The 23,815-nt window shown below is 50.0% G+C and overlaps 1 protein-coding gene across 3 annotated transcripts in view; it reads right to left on the bottom strand.

Moving 5' to 3' along the window:
- Window positions 1-16,644, bottom strand: part of LOC117220862 (RNA-binding protein fusilli) — a 32,968-nt gene extending 16,324 nt beyond the window's left edge. The window contains exons 1-4 of one of the 3 annotated variants that reach the window (XM_033471270.2): window positions 15,303-16,644; window positions 4,445-4,639; window positions 3,851-4,079; window positions 227-316 (exon numbers count right to left, since the gene is read on the bottom strand). In XM_033471270.2, coding sequence (XP_033327161.2) covers window positions 227-316; window positions 3,851-4,079; window positions 4,445-4,639; window positions 15,303-15,446 — 658 coding nt within the window. In that variant the 5' untranslated portion in view covers window positions 15,447-16,644. Of the gene's footprint in view, window positions 1-226; window positions 317-3,850; window positions 4,080-4,444; window positions 4,640-4,698; window positions 6,280-15,302 lie in introns of those variants that run through there. The other 2 variants (XM_033471271.2, XM_076518342.1) reach the window with 2 other exon arrangements.
- Between the last annotated feature and the right edge of the window lie 7,171 nt (window positions 16,645-23,815).

Genomic DNA, 23,815 nt, shown 5'->3' with positions numbered 1-23,815 from the left:
CTGGCGCGAGGCGACCGAGTCAATGAGCGGAACTGGGGCTTCGCGCGCTGGTTGGCTGGGTCGCCTCGCGTCAGCCGTACTCGATTCTTATTGGTCACTGTTTTTCGTTAATAACTCGTTAACGGTGCCTCGGAGAACATTGTTGTAAAGGAAGAAGTTGCTTCAAATGACCTGAGGAACCGGCCACATTCGGGTACATATCCATCCGGTTCTAGAAGAGACTTACCATCTTTGATCATTCTCTGTATCACGCTGATCATGTCCTGCATCTCCTTCACATGATAATCGTTCTCCGTGTCCGACGGCAAACCAAAATCTGATCGTCGCTGGTCAAGGATAAACAAGTGTGCTCGTGATCGATCGACGGATAGCGTGTCGAAATATTCGATGCCCGGAGATTCCGATTAATCGATGAGAATCTTTTACATAAGCGGGCAAGGTGTACCGCGATATGGAACGGGTCCAAACATTATCGAGCCCGTTATCGATAAACGGTAATAAGCGCGCGCGCGCGCGGACGATTCGATACATTTTTTTACAACGATGCCAAAAAATCGAACCGGATCTCCATGGTGTGTTGTCCCGGTCGGAAATTTTATCTCGCTGAACTAGTTCGATTCGAACGAACAGCCGATAAAAAAATAATCCGGGTGTCGAAAGAGATCGTACGATAAATCGGCGGAGAACGCAATAGAAAAATTGTCAAGACGAATATGCCGGAGCTATACGCATCAAGGATGAGCAGCTGGAATACCAAGAAATCGAACGAACTTGCTGCGCGCGTAATTATCCGTATATCTCGTCCGGACTGTTACCAATATCTCCGGGCAGGTTGACCTTTAAACTGTGTTCCGCGCGTGATAAGACTGCGTTGTCCACTCGGTGGGTCTTTCTTAAGTCAGCTCTCGATTGATATTCGTGCCGCGAACATTTCAATTTCGCCCGATTTCAATCCCCCCGTACCCCTCTCTTCATCTCGATCACGCAAAAATCTCGAAACATTGCGTTTGTCGCGCGAACACTCTCCGCGATTCTTAAAATGATCACGAAGATGCGACCTTGTACGCGGTGACTATTATTACTCGGACATTAATATTCGAACAACTTTTAAGACGGAACAAACTTTACTCGGATGACTTGAAGATGTCGGAGCGCTCAGTACACTGTACGCAATGTCTACAAAAATCTATCGATTATGCGAAAAAATTCTGCGAATTTAAATCTACGAAAAGCATTTTTCACACATTCGTCACAGGCACGATTGAAATTTAAAAAATAAGGTAGACATTGCCTAGTCTTTCCAACATCTCAAAAAAGAATACAAGTCATTCCGTCCTCATTTGAAAGAATATCAATTCGAAATTGGCTGCTGGTTAATTTGGTTACGAAACAGGGACCCCGACAGAGAGCCTTGACTGAGAACCACTACTGCAAAAATACCGTTTGGGAAGTGGCGACTAATGTATGCATTATTCCCGGTTTGTTTACAATGACCGCGGACATTAACCCTTTATAGGGCACAATGATTGAGACGCGATAAGCGTTTCTGTTTGCCACTGAGAACGTTGATAATTAAGTCGCTAAGAAGGATTCATTGATATTCCGTCTTTTCGTCTTAGCCGTGCACCCATGGGTGCACCGGTGTCAACGGTAAGAGGTTAACGGTAGGGGGGGAGGGGGTTCAAAGCGAATACGAAACAAGAGACTATCGAACCAGAAGGCAAATCGAGAACTCGACTCAGCACTGGCGTCGATCGATATTCAATGCGTGTTGTATCACGACGGCCACAGGTGGTTTCGGTTTGTTAACAGCAAATATGATACACGCGCGCGTCGAGAATCGAACGATTATAATTATAATACCATATATCCTCGTCGCGAGAAGTCGATGTCGCGGTTGGATTTAATCCACGGACCAGGTAGCCATTTGCATTCGCGCTTAGAGAACGTTTCCTCTTTCGGCTGAAATCTCGCCCACGGTTCCTACACGTTCCATGTAAATGCAAGAAAATTCAAAAGGCGTACGCGAACGTCGGAACAAGTTTGCTCGATGCTTTTCTGTATTTTCCGCGAAAGTATTTATTCAGACAACGTCCGTCCCGGTCGCGCGGCACATTTTGAGAACCCCTAAACAGGATCACATTAAGCCGTCCCTGACCCGTTGACACTCGACACTCGAACGGCACTTGGAATTCGAAACGTTTTCACAAAGTTGAAACGTCTCTACCAGTTTTCAACGACGGTCGAAAGTCGCTCTTCCGCGCGTTATGCAAAGAGAAATAAGTCGTCGCGTCTCGCGTGTGTCTCTCGAGGGCTGCACCTTGGAAAAGGTTAAGATTCCAGTCGAAAAGTCATTTGAAATCTCATCGTGCGACAATGTATACGCGAATGGCTCCGCGACGATAACACGTACGGCGAAACGGGTGAAACACAAAGGATCGTCGCGAAGCATCGGCCACGCAACAGGGAAATATTTGCCACCACGACGGGCATTCCGATCGGCCGATCTAATTGCACCGTGCGTGTAACGTGGAAACAAAAATATTGCGACGACAAAAATTTTCCCGACGCGAAGCTTAACAGGAAACGTCGACGTCCGTTAACCAAAAAAAATCGAACGGAATCGGGACATGTTCGAACGTTTGCGCATACGTGGTCGAAGCGAAAATACGAAAAACATACCTCCGTTGAAGTTGGAATCTGAGCGGCGTTCGAGGTAACGCTTGGAACGCAGGGTGGTTCTGGTCGTCTGGTGACCGACGAGCGTGGCCGAAAGGAACAATATAATCGCGCACAGAGCTCACTTCGGTTCTCGTGCTAGAAAATTTGCTGGATTTGCAAAGCACGTGACGCGAGAGAGACGGGTCGACGTCGATGTACACGATGTCGCGTACTAACTGCGGCGAGAGCGTAATTAACGCGGCACGCACACCCTCGACTCTCGACTCGTCTGCAGACTGACTTTGGATTGTTTGATACGTCGGGATTCGACTTCTGTCGCGCCGCCTAACGGCCGCGCGCCTTGGAATTCTCGGCCGGAGCATAGTCGTCGCAGCACGGCCTTAAGGCGGCTGCGTGCTATCAAAAACCGAAGCCTCGACTTTGATCGAGTCGGTACGTTTAACGCGACGACGGGGAACCGCGCGAGGGGAACACCGAAACGGCCACGTTTTGACGACGATGCGCGCACTCGCGATATTATTGTTGGAATTAAATTGCGAACGCTTCTCGTTCCTACGGATTTTTCAGGATCGAGAAGCAACGGGTATCCACAGGGGGCCCCTCGAGCGGTCCGTCCCTCTAGTACTGTATTCCGGGTGCAGAGGGCACGCGTACCGATGTTTATGGCCGAGGGGTGAGACGAGAGTGGGGGCAACGTGGATCGAGCGGAGAAGATCCCTAAATTGACAATCTTGTTGTCCCGATTGTTTGTATATTCTCTGCAAACGAAAAAAAAAACGACACCTCGAACGATCAGTGTTAATTTCGTGTGCACACGAATAAACTTATTAATCCTGTGCAGTCTGGGGCAACGCTAACCGTTCTCGTATCACGTTCCAATATAATGTCGTTTGTAATTTCATTTAGCAATATTTTAACCGTTCGATAGCCCTCATTCATAGTTCATGGAAAATTATTCGAGAAAAAAAGAACTCGCTATTTAATTTCCACTCCTTGCAATTCATGCAGACAATTTTTCTTTCCCATGAAAATCCGCAGTAATTATATTCTGGGTCCCGATAGACCCGAACTTCGCCGTCCGAGCGTCAAGAACGATTGTTTGCGTTTCCTTAAAAATATTAGCCATGCACGTGTTCGAAAGCCGAAGCCGAGGCTCGTAAAAGGATACATTCCAGCATCTCCTGTATTCCAAAGGTCGAGAGCTCCCCGTGGGTGGAATAACAGGCGACGAATTCTTTGCGGAGATCGTGGAACTGGTTGTAGTGTTCCGGCAGCTCGATGTCTTTGTTGCAGGCTTCTGGGTGGAGGCATTGTCTCAGAGGCGCTTGTCCGTCCACGACGAAACGCGGCGAGGAACCGGACGTCACGCAGGACATCGACGACCACCATGCTTCAAACTTTCGTGAAAAATCGTAATCTTTATACGTCACTTCCTCTTCGAACTTCGAGCAATTTCTACGGCCATGAACACGATCTTACCCCTCAACAGGGGTATGCTACCGTTGCTACCCCTGTTGGGGGGTAATCGTTTAACTAAAACTACTGTAATTAGCGATGCATATTCCAAACAATATTATACGATGGCTATGTGTAATATTTTTGCATCTGTAGTTTCATTGTTCTAAGAGGTTAACCAACCAGTAGTGACCAAATTTTTGTTTAACCTACAATTTTGTTGACTACGTGCGGGCCCGTCCGACGAAGAAACGTTTTCTTATCGACGAACATATATCGACGAAAGTAGCGTGATTAGAGTGATTACCTGCTCGATGACCTGTTCGAGGGGGATTCCGTATTCCCGAACTGCTTTCTCGGTCAACGCTGGCGCGTGAGCCAGCGCCGCTTCGCTGATGACGCCGCTACTTCCGGCGACCGCCGGGTTGTCGCTGCCAGTGCCAGGCGTGCAGCTCTCGTCCATTACCATGGGCCGCACGATGGACTGTTGCCTTCCCAGCACCTGTAATCGTCGGATGCAACGGTCAGAAATCGTGCGAACTGATTTGGAAGATGACTTACGATCGAGCCATTCCGCAAGCTTCGTTCTGGAGCGTCAGACGGCCGGTAATGACCCATAAACGGCCGGTAAACGGTCGGCGCCGCGCGCCCTGCAACCGTGCCGACATCCGAGTCGAAATGGTTGCGCGTCCGCAGGGGCAAAGCACACGGGAGACGCGCGCGTTCGTTTCGCATGCATTCGTATAGACCATTATAGAACACATTGTAGTCAATTTACGGGAAAAAATACATCGACGAATATGTAATACGTTCAACGCATGCAGTAAACGCGGTTTAATTGAAAAATGTAAAGGGGTCTCGGGCGTAACTCGGTTCGAGGATCGCGGACCGCAATCGACTCGTATAATCGCGATAATCGGAATCGCGACGCGACACACGGGGACAGTCACGCGCGCGCGCGTATGCGTGCGCGTGTGTGCTCGGAGCTAGACGATGTCGTGCAAGAAACGTTAATAAGCACGTTCCCTGACGTGGGGTTAACGGATCAAGGTAGTTCAGTGCGGACGAGAGTGCCACCTGCGACGGACTTGAATTATCTTTGGCAACGTGTCGATAAAGTCTCGTGGCGTAACTCGCGGCGTGTACACGCACACCAGCAACGGTCGGCGCACCATTACGTAAATTCCGAATGATTGCTCGACAATTTAGCCATGATACTGTTTTGATAACAATCGGCCGCACACGGGTTTGTTCAACGATCCGTCGCGTAGAGTCGTGACGAAATGATGCCGATTTTTCTTCCGGTATCGGGATTAACGAAATCGTAAAAGGATTATTATGGAAACTTATCGAGTCGTTGGATTTTATCGACGTTCCCAGGAGAATTACGGACTGGCTCGACGGTTCGACTGCCTCGGAAAGTATACCAACGTTAAAGCACATTGTTGAATAAAACATTTAAACTGAAAGATTAAGTTGCAGGACTATATATTCAAAGTTCTCGCAAAATTCTCTGCGACTCGATAAAATTAGAAAAATAATACAACGAGACGCCGCGAAGATGAATTTTCAAATCCAAGCGAAGGATACCGTCGCTTACGTATGGGTGACACGGCAGTCGAGGTGTTAAATTACCGTGCAGGCTACCGAACGATAATTAAGGACTGTCAATGAAAATAAAACGCAGCGAACGCTAAGTGACCGTGCAGCACGGAACGATACAAGGAAAGACAGAGGAACGTTAACGAAGTTTTTCTTCTCTTTTTACTTTCGTTCTAATGCAAAGAGTCTCCGCGAGCGGCAGGCGAACTGCGTTTCCGTTTCGGTTTCATGCTTGTAAGTGCCTCTGTAAAAACGCGAATTTACATAACGATCTGCGATTTAATAACAACGGAAGCGGAACGTGCAAGTTTATGATTATAATGGCTGAACCGGACATTGCTGGTTGCAAATAAAATTGGTTGGAGCGCGAAGTAATGCTGTTCCTCGTCGATCGGAAACAGAGAACCCGCCCCCCTTCGATCGATTTTTCAATCCGGGATGACGGAAATCCGAGATCTTGAAAAATCGACGATAATTTTCATACGACTAAATTATATTCGCGCGAAGTAAAAGTGAGAATAAAATGGAAATAAAATGAGAATAAAAATGTATTCTCTCTCTGTCTCTCTCTCTCTCTCTCTCTCTCTCTCTCTCTCTCTCTCTCTCTCTCTCTCTCTCTCTCTCTCTCCGTTAATATACAGGGTGTCTCAAAAATGTCTCGTAATCCGAAAGTAGGGGATTCCTTAAGTTATTCGAAGTAACTTTTTCCTTAGCGAAAATGCAAACCGCGGTTTCGTTTGCGAGTTATCAACGAAAATCAGTGACGAATGAGAGGCGAGATCTGCTGGCGCGAGACGGCCGAGCCAATAAGCGGAGCTGGGCTTCGCGCGCTCGTTGGCTCGGCCGCCTCGCGTCAGCAGAGCTCGCTTCTTATTGGTCGGCGTTTTTCATTAATAACTCGTTAACGAAGCCGCGGTTTGCATTTTCGCTAAGGAAAAAGTTACTTCGAATAACTTAAGGAATCCACTATTTCCGGATTGCGAGACATTTTTGGGACCCTGTATACAGCGAGCTGGAAATAATGTAACAGCGTAATGAAAATTCTTCAACTATGTTCGTTGTTCCCGTTAGCTCGCCAGCTCCTTTTTCCTCATGAACGCATAAAATCGGCCGCATAATTACGAGGATCCTACCGAGAAACGATTCACGGCGCCGAAGAAACCGCACCGCGATCGCGGCGATACCTGTCCGCAGTTCACTCGGACTTCGTCCGGCGAGTAAAGAGGCGCGGGGCATGTCGTAAAGTTGTTCCACGATAGCCCGGTAGGTGGGCGGAGGTGAGATCGAAAGAGTGTCGTAAATTTCGAGAGGTCGGGTTCGACCGATTCCCGAGCGAAAATCGAAAAAGAACGATCACTGCTCGCTCTCGGAGACCGCGCGCGCGCGCGCGCTCTGCATCCAACGAAAACAGATTCTTCTTCTCCGTCGTCGACTCGGCGTCCAACTTGCTCGCGTTGTGCATATTCATCGAAGAAAACCGTTTCGTGCGCGGAAGCCCGTCTCGCAGGAAGCGAATAATCGTTCGCGTCGACCGATAAAAAAAAGCTGGACAAAAGAAATTGCAGGGCGAGGGGCGCGCGGGGAGGGATAAAATAGTGCGACGCGGCCGCGAAAGTCGTCGGCAAAAGACGAGCCGGAATGTAAAACGACGAGCTCATAAATTGCAAATCGAAGTCGGACGCAAACACGGGGACGCGCGACCGATGGCCAGGGGAACGCGATGACTTCCGCGGCGGGGTGGGGAGAGCGGCCGGCGGTAATGCACGGAAGAGGGCAAAGGTCGCGAGTTACGTCTCGTGCTCGGTTGCCCTCGTCGAGGACGCCGGCGAACGGGTAACGCGATGCGATCGACGCTCCGCTGACGAATATTACAGATCTCCTACGCGATAACGTAAAATTTGGCGTTTCGACGCTCGGACGTAGATTAGAAAATATTCCACTCCGGAGGAGCTGCTCTCGCTTCGAAGCGCCTGCTCCTAGTCGCCTGTTCCTAGTCGTCTCGCCTCTGCGAAGAGACATGGAAGAACTCTCATATACGTATCAATGTGTGCGCGCACCGAACGCCCCGCCCTTAACCTGCTCCGTCGTCGTCGCGTCGTGGCCCCGCGTTTACCCGAAGCGAACTCTGCTCTCGCCCGCGGCGTTCCACAGCGAACCGCGGCGAGGATGCATGGTTTTTATCGATGGGCTCCCGTATGCGACCCGCTCGATACACCTTGAAAGTTCATCGTGCCAGTTTCCGCAAGAACTAGAAACAGCTACGTAGTTATGCGCTCGCTCTTTTTTTTTGCTCCCCGCGACGACGATGCAAAAACCTCGCTCAGGATTGCGTCCGTAGTCTGGAGATCTTTTTCTTTTCGTCGGGAAAACGACGCGCGGTTCGTTGGAATTCTCGTCGTTAGATAAATCGAACCAACGTCTCGGATGTGTACTGTAATTTTACCTTTTTTTTTGTCTCCGTTGTTTTTGTTTCAACGTTAAACCGGTCGCAATGACCGGTCCCAAATTTTTTCTATCGAAATCGTCGACGATTATCTTTCGTGGGAAACGATTAAATATTCTCGATTCAAAAGTACGCTGTAAATAAATAAAACCAGCTTGACGTCGTCTAAATGAATTCTGGTAATTTTTATCGAAGCAACGCGCGTGACGGTGGGTTCTCGCTGTTAAATACGTCGTCGAAGGAAAGCTGTAAATTCTTGGAATATCGTAGCATGTGCTACAATTTTAAATGTTTACGCAAAATGAATTCGAGGTTCTTCGCGTGTAACACGATACCGTGGTCGGCGCGCGCGCGCGACGCCGCCCAGCGTCGAAACAGAAGCGGGCACGAGTAAGTGGAATAACATTTGGAACTCGCCGTTTAAGAGGTAAAAGTCGCGCGACGTGCCAAATATTTCGAAATACATCCTGGAAAGTGGCAAATTACTAGATAAGACCGAGGCCGGCAGAATTAGCCGTCCGGTGTGTGCCGCGGGCTCGCAGGAATTTCTAAAGAATCCCGGCCGTCGAAACGATTCGGTGAAATATCAATTTTCGAGGCTCCATCCGGCTCTTTGATTTCCGTCCCCGAGGCTCGATCCGGCGCAGCCTGGGCGCAGCGATTTCAAAGACCGTTGCGCGCGCGCGCGCGACGCGGCGGCATCCTGAAATCCTTTTCCCACCGAATACATTAAATCCTAGCGGTATCCGAGCCGGTGCGAGAGAGGACGGGCGAGCCGCACAAAGAGGGAGGGGGAAGGGGGGGACAGAGGGAGGCACGACGAAAAAGAAAAGGCTCCGAATGGACGGGAGAAGGCCGGAATGGGGCGGCCGGACGCGAATAATAGACTGCACGCGTAATATCCGAAGCTGCCGAGGAAACCGAAGAAGATGGAAAAGAGGAGCGGAAAGAGAACGAGCCGAGTAATTGGACGGTCGTCGTGCGTTACCGTGTCCGCGCGCCGTGTTTGCGGAACAAAGTGGACGTTCCCGCAAATATTTACTCGTTTCCCCGACGGAATAACATGGCGGCGCGAACGTGAACGACGCTGGACTTCGCGGCTGGACCAAAAAATCGGAGCTTCCGCCGCGAGACTTCGACGCGTTCGCACGCTCGTTCGAAGCTCTAGTTTTTAATTGCGTGGGAGTCGAGCCGCGGTTCGCCCGCGGCCATTTTACTCGAGGTCTCCGCCCGTAGGAGGCGTCCGATAGCGACGGGGCGTCGAAGCTCGCATTCCCTGCGATTCCGTCGAACCCCAGGGCACACGTTTCTGCTCTCGATTTCTCACGTGTACGTGCCTCGAGGTGCAACCCTTTTGTCGTCGAAATCGTTTCACCGTTGCTTCAAATCCTAAGGCGTAAAGCTTCGAGAAACTAATTTATTGTATTTTCTTCAATTTGATTTGATTCGATCTTCTTCTTTTATTTCATCTATTTTAAATTGATTTTATTTTCTTGTTTTATTTTATCTATTTTATTTGATTGTACCGCATGCTATTGTACTGCAAGGAAATCACTAAAGTTCATGACTAACAATTTAAAAAAATCGAGGTGATCAAAAGTGTTTCGAAGAAAAATGTTTCTCTTGCAGATTTCTATGTTCTAACTCGTACAAAAGTGAATACTGACCGGCTCGTGTACGACAGACTTCTGCCTGGTCGACGTAAATGACTGAATTTGGTTTGTTTTGAAATTCGATACGAGCGGTCAGCGAGGAGCGCGCACATCGCGTTTCGACTGTGCTTACCCAGGTGTCAAAATACTGCTGGCATCTATTTGTTCAAATTATTGTACACGCGCGGGTTGCATGAGGTTGCGTCGACCTCGAAGTTTCAATTGTTATAAATACGACGCTATTTTGTACATGGATGAAAACAAATGATTAAAATATTACTTCAAATGTGCCCAGCCGATGTATACAAAATTTTGTATGTATACAAAATTGAAACCTGCTTTCTAATGTTCTACAAATAGCGCGTAAAATATTCAATTCTACTACGAATTTCTATCATTTCCCATTTAGACAGCCCTATACATACAGGGTGTCCCAGGTTTTAATGTTCAAACTTTGTTAGTGTATTCTATGGCACAAAGTAAGAAAAAAATGTTATGTATACATAGGTCATATACAGCTTTATTAAGAAGTTATAACAAAAATTCAGAATAGGAATAGTAATCAACTTGCTGTTACTGCGAGCATTGGCTTGAATAGATCAGCACATGCCGTGTGTTCATGTAAGCTGTGTTTATTAATACATTTCGAAATGTATTAATAACCGTTGTTGACAATACATGATTGACATCGATCAAAGATTATTTTCTATTTTTTTTTTTAGTTGATTACTATTCCTATTCTGAATTTTTGTTATAACTTCTTAATAAAGCTCTATATGACCTATGTTTACATAACATTTTTTTCTTACTTTGTGCCATAGAATATACTGACCAAGTTTGAACATTAAAACCTGGGACAACCTGTATATCATAGCACAGGATGGCCCGAAGCGAATAATATTTTGCCTACTGCAGTTGTAAAAGGCACTCAGGTTTCAATACATTAAGATTTCGTATTTTGGCCAGAGAAAGCGGATTTCCGGGCCACCGTGGACCGTCGGACACCTGAGCCGCGTGATCCGATTAAGAGGTGACGACAAGCGACGACGCAATTTGTTCACCCTTCGCCAAACCGGGGCCCACGGCCGAAAACTCGAGGCTCCCGGCAGGGTGTCGCGGCGACAAAGGGTGCGCACCCCTCCGAGTCTCACGCAACATCCACGGCCCGTAATTCTTTGATCTCTCAGCAGTTCCTTCTGGCTCGAGATAGTACGGTCTTGGACGAGGCACAGAAAGCAAAGGCGAGCGCTCCGCGGGAGCACGCGCCACGGTCGCGCGACGGCCATGTTACCTGGCCGACGGGGCCGCGGCAGCGTTTCGTATCCGGAATTCATTTTCTCCGACGGTAATTCTCGGTCCTCGGAAATTACTGGCATTACCAGCTCGTCGTCGGCCCCCGTTTTTCCGCGGTTCGGCGCAACCGAAGCCGCCGCCGCCGTCGTCGTCACCGCCGTCGCCGCCGCTCGCCACCGTTCGCCGCCGTCGCCGCCGTCACCGCCGTCACCGCCACTCGCCGCCGCTCGCCGTTTCTCGCGACTTCGACCGCGGTCTCTTGCTTTCCACGAGTCAACGTCCGCGCGGTTTTCGCACGCCGAGGAACGTGGATCTGCGGAGAGATCTACGGGCCGCCGGAGAAAGAAAACCGGTTGCAATTTGCGCGGCCATTTTCGCAAAATCGCTTCGCCGGTTGCTACACTGTGCCGTTCGAACGACCGCCGCTCCGGGAAAACGCTCGGAGATAACGCGCGGACGACGTCGAAGACGTCGTAGACCCTCGTTTACTTTTTTGCCGCATGCAGAACCCGGGGCTTGTATGATCGATTTTTACGTCCGCGCTCGATTCGCACGGGAACAACGCATTTTCGTCGCGAAGGAATGTTTGCGTAATGTCCACCAGAAGGGAAACTTACAGCAAGACCTAACGACGTGTAGAAACTAATTTTCTTTACCAGGAGCTCCCGAGATAGCCGCGTTCCGGCCAATATTTCGTCGGGAATCTCCATTCATTTTATTATCGCGGCGAATTAAAAGTGAAAGCATTCGTCGTCGTTCCCGGCAATCGGATCCGTTCCAACGAAATCGGGGAAAAGTCCCGGAGCGAAGGAGCTTCCATGATTTTTCACTCGACGAAACCGTCGAACTGGAAACTTTCGTTACACTTCCCGTTCACCTTCCGCGATGCGCATCAACTCGACGCTTGTCTGCATTTTCTCACAAATTGGTAAATTATTCCGAGGTAAAAGAAGCGGGGCTCGAATAGCGAACGAATTCTTTTCACGTGCAAAAATGAAAAGATTATTAACGCTAGATTTACGGAGCACGAGAAAATTAATTTACAAAAGTAAAACATTTATTCTGATTTTGAACATGTATTATTGTAACATTTGCCGTAAGATGTAAATTGAATAAATATCTCGTAACGATATGAATAATCGTACTATTAAATTATTATATTATATTATATTATAATCGTATTATTATATTATATTATATTATATTATAATTGTATTATTATTATTATTATTATTATAATTAAAAAATTAGTGACCCGTCATCTTGACGGATTCCGTAAATCTAGTGTTAAGGGCTTTCTTATCTCCTTGGCGATTCAATAAATAAAAATGGAAGCAGATTTTTATTCGATTTCTATATATGCCGATCGAGGCGGAAAGTTTTTATTTCGCATAAAAAAATCCGCGGCGTAGTTACGCTGTCGGGGTTGGATCAGGCTGCGACTACCGGCTCGACCGTTAAGGGATCGATTGAAATTTCGTGGTTGTAGTTATTCGGAAACTGGCCCGACGACGGTAGAATACGACGTGGAAGAGAGTACGGTATCGGTTCGATTTCCTCGAGGTCCTCGCGAGGCGAGAGGAGAGCTCACCGAGGCGGCTCGGCACGGCGGCCATTGTCCCCGATCGGGCTCGATCGGAGATAGTCAGGTATGTGACTCGAGGGGAAAAAGGAAACGACCGTCCAGCTGGAACTCGGGCGCACTCGTGCAAGGCGATTCACAACAAAGAATAAAGAAACCTGGACGCACCTGTTGCCGCGGCCGGACGCTGCGCGATTTAAAGAAACGCGACGATAGAGAGAGCGGTGGCGACGAAATTCGAAGGGTCGCGCGGCAACAATCTTCCTCCGGTATCCTAGCTTATAAAATTTTCTATAGAAAAATAAAAATCCTCGACCGGACGCTGCGCGATTTAAAGAAACGCGACGGTAGAGAGAGCGGCGGCGACGAAATTCGTAGGGTCGCGACGGCAACAATCTTCCTCCGATATCCTATAGCTTATAAAATTTTCTATAGAAAAATAAAAATCCTCGACCGGGCGATGCGCGATTTAAAAAAACGCGACGGTAGAGAGAGAGCGGCGGCGACGGAATTCGAAGGGTCGCGACGGCAACAATCTTCCTCCGACATTCTAGCTTATAAAATTTTCTCTAGAAAAATAAAAATCCTCGACCGGAGAGAATCGACGTTCGCTTGCGGCTAGAGACAATTTCGAGTCCTCTGTTCTCGCTGCAATTTCGCCGAGCCGCGACTTCCGGGTGAATGCTAGGAGACGAACGCGCGTCCTTCTAGAAATGTATTTCAGCGAACGGTCATTGCGGTTAGTTTGTACACACGGTGCGCCGTATGTAGACACGCCGGCCCCCCCCCCGCGATAAGATTGTCTTCAAGGCTGAGAATCTTCTCCGAAGACACGTCCAAGTCCTTGGAGGATATTGCTGGGCAGCTTATAATTCCCGGTAGATTATACTTTCTGCTAATGACCGGTTGCGGGGTCTCTAACGCGAGGACTCTCTGTTCGTAGAGACACGGACGATGTTCTTTCGTGCACGCGAAAACCGAATTCAAAACAATTCCAGTTGCGCGGGCTTCTACAATACGGCTATTATTTTCCCGTGCGTTCCGCGAAAGTGCGAACGCACGCCGTTAAAAACCTCATCGAATATGGATACGCGGCGGCGTCGTCCGCGAGAATTAATAATCTGAATCGTTCATCGACGCGTAACGCCGAACAAATCACTCTTAAACGAACGCCTCGATAACAACAAAAAATACTACGCAATTACGATCAATCAGGCGAGCACATATTGGCACCGAATTGGTAAATAATCGCCGCCGAGAGGCTTCTTCTTCTTGTTTAAAGCGAGACTAGCCGCGGAGAACCATTCGCGGCGATTTCGTGTTATGCACTGGGACAACTGAATCATCGTTATCGTTAACAAGGATTATGGAACGCGTTCGAGGAAGGAAGCACGGATTCCGATCGTCGTGAATCAACGAGGGAGAAAGAGAGAGAGAGAGAGAGAGAGAGAGAGAGAGAGACGGCATCCATTGGCGCCGGATAATCTCGTCGGCAAAGTTGGAGGTAATGGACGACCTTTCGAGGGCGCGATGCGCCGCCTCCACCGGACAATTCGAGAAACAATGGCAGCCGGGGACACGCAGAGGCAGAGAGGCAGGCACTGTGGCAGCGGGACTCGGCCTCGGATTGACAGCCAACGCTCCTCGCTCCGTTCAATGAATCTCGTTCCCGATAGTTTCCATAGTTTCGATCGTTCGACGCCCAGACACACACAAAACGACCACGACGACACAATGTGTTAGCCGTGAATGGTATCGAACGAGGATCGAACGAGCATCGGGGAACGATCGTCGACGAGCCATTAACCGTGACTCGCGAGCACTGCTCCAACTCGTTACACCGGAAGTAGAACCGAAGCAATTACTTTAAGCGTGCGCAGGCATCGAGAGACTTTGAATGCAATAGAAAAATGTGTCGCCCAATAAAAAGCGCGATTCATCAGCGTGAATCGAGACTTTTTTCCCCTCCATACTGTGTATGTATGTGTGTATGTGAATCATCGCGTGGACGTTGCCCCACGATCGCTGATCGACGCGTACACGAGAGCACATTCGTGTCAGAGACGCAGACGATCGTTGAAAATTTAATAATTATAATATAACCGATAAATATAAATAATATAAATAGTATAACCGATTCCCCGCAAAATACTTCTATGTGTACGCGTCCGTATAGATGCGCGGACCGCACACTGTCACGTGACTGCAATTTCAAAAAAAACGCGCGACTCCGCGTTCCTTGTTCTCCTTACGGCGCACAACGAAATTATATCACGCGAATTCGTATCTTAATAGCTTCTGCTGCTATCCGCGCCTCTAGCGTGACTCTGGGATTAAATCGACAACTACGCTCCGTTCCAGAAAGTAATCCGATTAATGATCAACGATTACAACTAATCTATACGGTTGTTACAACTAATTTATAACGACTAACGAGATATAATCGTCGTTCGTTAATCGACGAAATTTACCTCTTCGTTCTAAAACTTCGTTTAAATTTCCTAAGCAAGCTTCTCTGTATAACCTTTTCTCAACCGATCATTTCCAAGCTCCGGTTTAAATGATTATTTAGAACGTGTTAAACGGTAAATACCTTGTTCTGCAGTACATCGACGAGCACGTAGATCAGCAGCGTGATTTCCTCCTCGTCGGAGCCGAGAGCGTTACCCTGGAGACCGGCGGTGGCCACGTAAAGGGCGACCAGGTGGGTCGGCCCCCTCGCGCCCGTGGTCTGCATCTTGTCCGGGCGAGTTTCGGTTCCCGTCGTTCCTCCGTGTCAACACTGAATTATATATATTCCCACTACAGAGCAGCAGCAGCAGCAGCAGCAGCAACGTGACACACCAGAAACCGAACGTTCGACGGAGACTTTATTCCTTTTTTTTCCAGCACTTTTCACGCGATAGGAACGAGGACGAACGCGCCACCGTGTCCTGGATACCTGTGCTCCACCACCGGACTACGCACTTTTTTTTAACAATTCACTGACTCCCGCGATCCTGTCGGGCGATGCGCGGCATGTCGGGTACACCTCCGTTCGTTGTCCTGCCAATGGTGTTCTGGTCGCCTGTTCCTTTTCTTGGAGGTTATGGGCCGGCAAACCGATACCGATACCGATGTCGCATCGACTCCAATTCCGATCGCGATATCCTGACGAACGATACACAAGAGCGCGTTCGTCTAGAAGCAGCACGGATTACGCGAGCCACCACGTTTCCGAAGATGTCGCACGATTGATTCGCGAACTGCCAGCAGCACCCGCGAGGCGAATCGTTTCTCCGCGGATCGGATTGTCTGTCTGTCGACGGCGAGCCGTCGCGAGTGGCTTCGGCTTCGTGCAACACTGGCCAACAACCGGCCGACCGTTGCGCGCACACGTCGTCGTTGCCTCACCTGGCGACTGCGCATCGAACCCGGCCCCTCGTTGGCTAGAGAGACCCCTCTCTCCGAAGGTGTCTCTCTTCTCCTACCTTTCTCTCTCGCTCTCCCTCCCTCTCTCTCTCTTTCTGGCTCGTCTGCTCTATCTCTCTCGCACCTCCGTGAACTCGAGCCGTCCCGTGGTTGCGACGAAGACCGACCGTGTTAGGTTAGGAACGGGCACGATGAAGACGGAGACAGCGGCGAGGCGAGAAAAAACGCGGAAACTCGACGATAACGGCACGAGCACGGGCACCACGGGCACGGTTTGAAATTCGAGAAACTTCTCTGCTGCACGATTCCACCGGATTCGAGACACCGATAGACAAGAACGTATGTCTTCACCCGTGTGTCGCTCTCGGTCCCGCGTCCTGTCGGTTTCGGTGAAAACGTAACACAGCCAGGTCGAAAGAAGCGAAGGGAAAGGCAGGTCTCGGAGAGCCGGAGCGGATCGGCGACGCACTGGCCAGGTGCGCAGACATTCCACTCGCCTTGCGGTACGCTCACCCCGCTACCCGACCATTATTTTCCACTCCGAGCGCCACGTTTTACCTGTTCATGGCGGACCCTTCGATCCTCGATATGTATATATGCCGGCGGCGATATCGGCGGACTCGCGTCCCCGGGAAAATGCGTTACGATTCGAACGGCGACCGATCGAATGGACGCGTCCGGCCGGAGATGGCCGTGTCGCACACGAAATCGTACCTCCGCGAAAATACGATTCTCGTCACCGTCCCGCGACCCGATCCGTTTCACACGGAACGTCCCGGGAACCGTTAGAAATCAGGTGCGCGCATTTGTCTGGGAAATTCTCGGTCAGAGCGCGGCCGTTGAACAAGGAACAACCCGGAACGTTGTCGCTCGCCCGTAGACGACCGGAACGGATTTGGATTTCGAACCAACCTCGCGTATCGATATCGAAAACGACGTCGTTAAAACGGTATCGACGCTGCGTTCACGGTTAGGTTAACGCACGCCGGAACTTCCCTTATCCGAATTACGTAATTCGGGGACACGGATAAGAGCAGCGTTACGCGCGGTACGTTCACCTCTTCGACTCGAGCGTGGAAATATCAGGATCGGGACGCGATCGATAACGATTCGGAGAGTCGGTCGCGGCTGTAATCGGTAAGTCTAAGGCGGCTACGTAGCGGTGCCGTTTTTCTGTCGATCCGCCGTTGGCAAGAAGACGCGAACAATGGCTTCGTTCGTCGACGTGCACGGCACGCGTTGCGCCTCGCGTTAGCCATCGTGCGCGTTCAGCGGACGGTCCGACCGACCGAAAAACGGCTCCATTACGGTCTTAGCCTGAATCGTAAGACGAGCGGTTTTTACGTGGATCGACTTTATGCCCGCGAGATCGTTGTACACTGTGCGGAGCGCGATCGCTTCGAGATGCCAACGGCGAATGCTTCCGCCGTTCCGTGTGAAAAAGATTCACGACATTAGGCCGAACTGGCAACCGTGCAAACACCGTTCGATACGATTGCAGAACGTAAACATCGCCGGTTCGGCATTATCGCGCCACGATAAGAAACAATGTTAGGTACCGTTCCATAGTAGCGGCAAGAACCGTCGCGCGGATTCGACGCGGCCAAGGCGATAGACGCTGGCTGCGAGTCTGCAGTTCCCGCAATCTTCGTCGTCACCTGTTATACGATAACGCTGATAAATTCGATCGCCAACCGAAATGACTGCGACCGCTTTTCTTTTCCAGCTCGATTCGCGACGACCGGGGGCCGAAACGTTCTCGACGATTCCCGAGGCTGGCCGCGGACCGCTTCCGGTTCGCAGGATCAAACGAAAGCGCCGCGTCTCCGCGATCCTGCGAAAAAATCACCGGCGACGCTCGGCGGAATTTCGAAGTAGGTTCGAGCGCTGTCCTATCGCTCGGATGGATTTCGGGACCGATGATGTCGACGGATTGTTTCAGGGAACGGGTCCGCGAGACGCAGCAACGCGAGGGGTCAACGTTAGGCGTGCTCGCCCGCCGAAGGAAAGGAAAATGGCGACCACATCGCGCGCTCCCTTTGAACAGAAGGAGGCTCTAACAAGTTGTAAGAGATCACAGGTTCTTACCGTCGCTTGTGCCCCCGTTTCGGTGCTCCCTCCATAACGCGATCACGGCCTTGATAGCGTGCGTGCACGAGCATGTCTTGTTCCACTGTTACGTTCCTTTTTTTCTCTCTCTCTTTCTCTCTCTATCTTTCTTCTCCATTACGACCGGTCAGCTTTTGGAAAATGCTTCCTGCACTTAAGCTGCACGCGATCGAGCAGGACACACGATCGCCAGGAAATCGCTCCAATCGCGTTTTACGATTTCGAAGCAGATCGGAGCTGATCGAAGCAATTCCGCTCGGTCGTGTGAGTACGTGCGTGAAGCGTACAGCTTCCAGAATCGAACAGAGGAAACACATCGGCGTCGTGTCGCGAGGTGGTAGAGAAATCCGACCCTCCTTTTATACTTATTGTTAGCCCATTAAATGCGCGAGGGAACTATTTAAATCGTTCGAGCGATTCTTCATGTTGTTTTTCATCCGCAGGCTCTTGCCCGCGGTTGCGTTCGAGGAGGCGGAAAGTTGCCCGGCCGTTGGATCGAAATCGCCGGCGAGGATCATGAAGGTTTTCGCATCAAAATAATCAGAGGAACAGCTTGGACGATAGCGCGCTAAAACGGAACGTTACAAATTTTAGGTAGACGTACGCGTACACGGCGATCATCGCGCGGAGCTTGATATTCGCATAAAAATAATCAGAGGGATAGCTTAGACGATAGCACGCTAAAACGGAAGGTTACAAATTTTAGGTAGACGTACGCGTACACAGCGACCATCGCGCGGAGCTTGATATTAGCGTAAAAATAATCAGAGGGACAGCTTGGGCAATAACGCGCTAAAACGAAACGTTACAAATTTTAGGTAGACGTCGGCGACCATCGCGCGAAGCTTGATATGGCGGCGCCGAAGTGACTGTATTCGTCTTATCCTTCGAAGAGGAGAACGATTCGGGAGATTTCGAAATAACAGAAATACAGGTACTTCGAGCGGTGATCGGGTGGCCGGGTTCGTAATACGCGTTTCATGGTTTTCAGGCGTCTTAGGAAGGAGAGCGAAGGAGAGACGAAGGAGGGCGAAAGAGAGCGGAGGAAAGCCGACGAGCAACAGGTTGCCACGATCTTGGGCCACCGGGTGGGGGGAAAACGAGAAGAGAGCCCTCCGGAGAGACGGAGAAACTGAAAACGGGCGACCAAGTGGGAAAGCGATCGTCGTCGGGATTTCGTTGGAATATCCGTGAAGCGAAATGCTTAGCGGTACGCAAGAGCAGCCGACGCGCGACGGTGTCGCGACAGAGGGACCGGATTGGTCGGTCACCTGTTGCCTGCCAGCCGTGATTGGTTGGCCTCGACGCCGCGTAACGACTGCCGGAGGAGGACAAGTGCATCATCCGCTTGGTCTACGATGGACCAAGGATCGAGAATGGACATCGCGCGGATGCCGATTTCGTCTTCTGGCCGCCGCGAAAACACACATATACAGCCGTACAGGGACTGCCCGCTTGTCGTGTAACCGCCGCGCGCACTTACCCACACACACACACGCACACACACACACGTGTCGCATTATTTGTCCTTCCTCGTGATCGGGTCGGCCGCGCAACGATTATGAAATAGTACCCGTGTTTACCGTTTTTGTAAGCTCGTTATTCCGTGTTATAATTACCGGACACCCGCAAGGAGCGTAACGTCGGCTTTCGTCGACCGAATGTCTCCTCTCTGGCGAGCACGCCGTCGGTTTCCGCGTATATTAAGCACTCGATGTCTTTGTTTCGATTCGCCGTTTTCAGAAAAACCTGAAATTAAGATAATCGAGACGCAAGAGGAACACGCTCATCTTACTTTCACATTCCTTCTGGAGATTCCAGATTAAAAACACCGGGGCGTTTAGATTTCAGATTACGCGAAGAGCCGTGCGAAGGATTGAAACGTGACGGGGAAGGCGACGACGGGGCACAGGCGTGTGCCAGTTGCGAAATTAGGTGGCTAAGGACCCATCCAGGAACAGGTGTAGATCGGGAGAACGGCGAGAAACCGCGGCGGCAACAACCGAGACCAAAGTCTCCGCCGGGAGAGCAAAGTCTGCATCATCGACAGTGTAAGGAAAGCCGGTTTACGATGTCGGACTCTGAACCTTCCGTGTCATATTGATTCTGTACACTGTATAAGTGTACACGTAGGAGCGAGACTCGCGTTGCCGTAAAACAGACACTACCACGACGACGACAACGATGACGACGACGCGAGTTTTTAAGTACTACCGCGCGCATGCATAATGCCTAGTTTTTTACGCGGATCGTCGCTTCCTTTTTCAGTCCACGCAGAAACGAGGAATAACTTAGCCGGGACCAGAGATATATTATCCGACTGCGAGACACGCTCCGGATTTTATAGGGGAAACCAAAATGGCGGTTCGAGCCGCGCGAAAGCATCGCGCGCGTATACAGCCTTCCGACGAGCCTTCTTATCGTGCAACCGATCTCTGCAAGTTAATAATAAGTATAATGATTGCCATTCGACGGGAAAGATAGACGAGATAAGGCGAAGGTAAAGCGATGCGCGTCGAACGAAAAGCGCCTTATATATATCGAACGCGTAAAGAAAAATAAAATCATCAACGGTGTGAAACACGAATTACGATTTCTCGTTCGTGTTGTAGGTGTTCATCCGTCCAGGGAGACGTAGTCAAGAAACGACGAAAAAGGAAGATGATCGTCGCGGATGGCCGCGACACGTTTCGAAATAGGTAGAGGTGGGGAACGTGCGCGTTTTCTGGGTTCACCGGAAAGACCGTCGTCGTGCATAATCAACGCACGGAATACCAAACAGCCGATTTGGCTGACGATGCAAGGTCACCCGGGAACATCGGCTTCGAAACACGCGACCCGTTGCCGACGCTGCTTCGCCTAGGCTCGTCTATCCAGTCGCCGGAGACTTCGATCTCCGCTTTCGATCTGCCGCTCGCCTCAAGACGACGACGACGCCGATGAAAGATGCTCGCGATTCACGGACGTGTTATTCTTTTTTTTACTTCGGGAGACATTTTCTCGCCGGGCGAGGGCGGACGAGCTATAGGCGGAAGAACGAAAGGCGAGCACAGAGGGGAGAAGCAACGTTCTTCGAGGCAGAAACACCTGTCGGACACCTGGTTAATGTCAAGGGATCCCACCGAAAACCACGATCTAGCCGCTGAGCGCAACGGTAGCGCAGGATGATCGTTCTAGAACACCGGCGATTCGGAATGCAAAAGAAATATATTTGTAAAGAAGATGTATCGCGCGCACAAGCGTAATCGTGGACGCATTAACGTTAAGTTGCTGTATAACTTGACCCACTGGCGATCGTCAGCGGGCAATTATAATATCTGCCACAGGGGCGTAAGCACGCGTGCACCGTTGAAGAGGTATGTACCTCTTTTTCTTTTTTCTTTTTTTTATTGTACAAAGTTGTCCACGTTGCTCGAATACCCGCGGAATACAAGATAAACTCGGATACAAATATTGCAGGGCTCTTCACGGTTTTCGAGAGAGAGAAGAACGTTAGATCCGCTGGAATCGTTTGCGAATATTTCGACGTATATAATGCCGCTCGAGTTCGCGATGAACGATCCGTTTCGGATGCTCTTTCACGATAGAAGGAAGGGGAGCGGATTCACCGTTGCGCAGAACTTTCTCTCGAACCGAGGATTATACTCGCGGTGCCTTTCGTACACGTAGCTGCGCTACGTAACTTTCAAACCGTCGCAAATCACGCTGCTCCTTCCGCGAACGGTTTCCATTATGCTCGAATATCGTCGCTGATTTGTTTATTTAATTTATACCTCTTTCGATCTATGCTAATACGACGCGAAAATCTGTTCAGGGCCTGAAGAAGAAGAAGAAGAAGAAGAAGTCGAAGGAGCGTAAATCGACGCTGCGTGAATTGATCCCGGCGAATCCGCAGCGCGAGTCACGGTGGCTTACCAGCGACGAACAAATGGGAAACTTTGGTAATACGGTTTCGCTAATACGAAAAAACCGGCACCGAGGGAAGAGCAGATAGAGGAAGGAACACGGGAGAAGGAAGACGAGAGAGAAGACAGGCTGGTCGCTGACCCGCTCGGAACGTTGACTCCATGTAGTCAGTCCCCTCTTTATATTTCCTTCTATCCCGCTTGCACCATCTCCGCCGTGTACCTTCGATTACAGCCACCAGCCACCAGTTACCTTACCTTACTTTACCTTGCGTTACTTTACCACGTCCGCCTTTCTTTCGCCCGGCCGATCGCAACCATTATATTCCGGACTTAGCATCTCTCTGGGATCTGTCCGTTGCTTTCCCGTCCCTCTCCATTCTCCATCCGCATTCTCGCCGCACGTTTTTCTCGTTGCAACCGACGAGACGCGTTCGCGACGATCGAGCCGTCATTCCCATCTATGTAGTATTTATTTCGGAGCTCGGAGAGAGAACCGGAAGCAGACCGGATTCAAATCTCGATCGGCAAAGCGCCGACTTTCTTGGCAACCTCGCCGCGGATCATTCGCCTTTCGAAGCTCTATTTTTTCATGTATACCTAACTGTGTACAGAGAGAAGATCCTAGTCTGGCTCTTGCTCGGGTTCATTCTCCAAGCTGCGAGAACAAATACTGCGTAGAAGCGCGCGGCTACGAGACAATGGGCGACGTTAATAACGATATCGCGATTTGATAGATCGGTATTAAGCAGCGGAGCCGGGCGAGCATGTACCGTTAGAATCGCAATCGTTCTCACAGCGTCTCCGAGATCCGAACCCTGGTGATAACGGTACGGGCTCGTACCTCGGCGAATTTTCGCTTCGTAGCGAACACCATTATTACTAAGACCCATTTAGTATATTAATCGTCGTCACCCGAGCTTTCCCGTAGAAATGGAAAAGCGGGAATGCCCTCGCGAAAAAGCTCGCCTCGCTCCCTCTACCGGCGAACTCTCGTGCGAATCGAGTTGACATAGGCATCGCAATGGAAGCGCGGAGGTAACGTTGAAACGCAGGCTATAAAGTATAGTACGCGCTGCCACCATTCGTGGTTGACCACCGCCTCTCGATCGGGTCGGTCTTCCACTCCGCAAACTACCCGACGGGATCTCGACTCCTCCCGCCGCCGTTGCTCAATTATTTCCGTCATTACGACCGCCCTCTTGAGCCATGTATCCCCGGGAGTCACTCCCAACGTACCAACCGATATGCTTCTCGCGAAAAACTGGGGAGCACGATGTTTGTTCTTTTTATTTCTCGCGACCTGTTCACGGCGACGAACAGCGGCGAATGTAAATTGTGCTTCGCAGAAGTTGATAATGCATACCAGAGCGGCTGCTTTTTGTAAGAAGAATACTCGTTTGCTAGAGCAAGTTGTTCGAAAACGGACAAAGTTCGCACAGATATGTTACTGGCGGCATGTTTAGCGTAGATGTGTTTGCTGGTCGATGGAATTCATTTTCAACTGGATCGGGTCGATTGATTTTACTGGTTGAAACGGTCGCAGTCGGTAGAAGCTTGGATGATAACATACCGGTAAACGTCGATTGTAACTCGTGAACGCGTTTCTGAAACGAATAAAATATATTAGGATGTCCCATAAGTTTCTTCCCTTTTTTTGATGCGAAATGAATACACGATA

The sequence above is a fragment of the Megalopta genalis genome, chromosome 2 (assembly GCF_051020955.1).
Source record: "Megalopta genalis isolate 19385.01 chromosome 2, iyMegGena1_principal, whole genome shotgun sequence".
NCBI classification, from domain to species: Eukaryota; Metazoa; Arthropoda; class Insecta; order Hymenoptera; family Halictidae; genus Megalopta; species Megalopta genalis.
The sequence above is the reverse complement of the archived record's forward strand: the minus strand, read 5'-3'. Positions and strand labels throughout refer to the sequence as shown.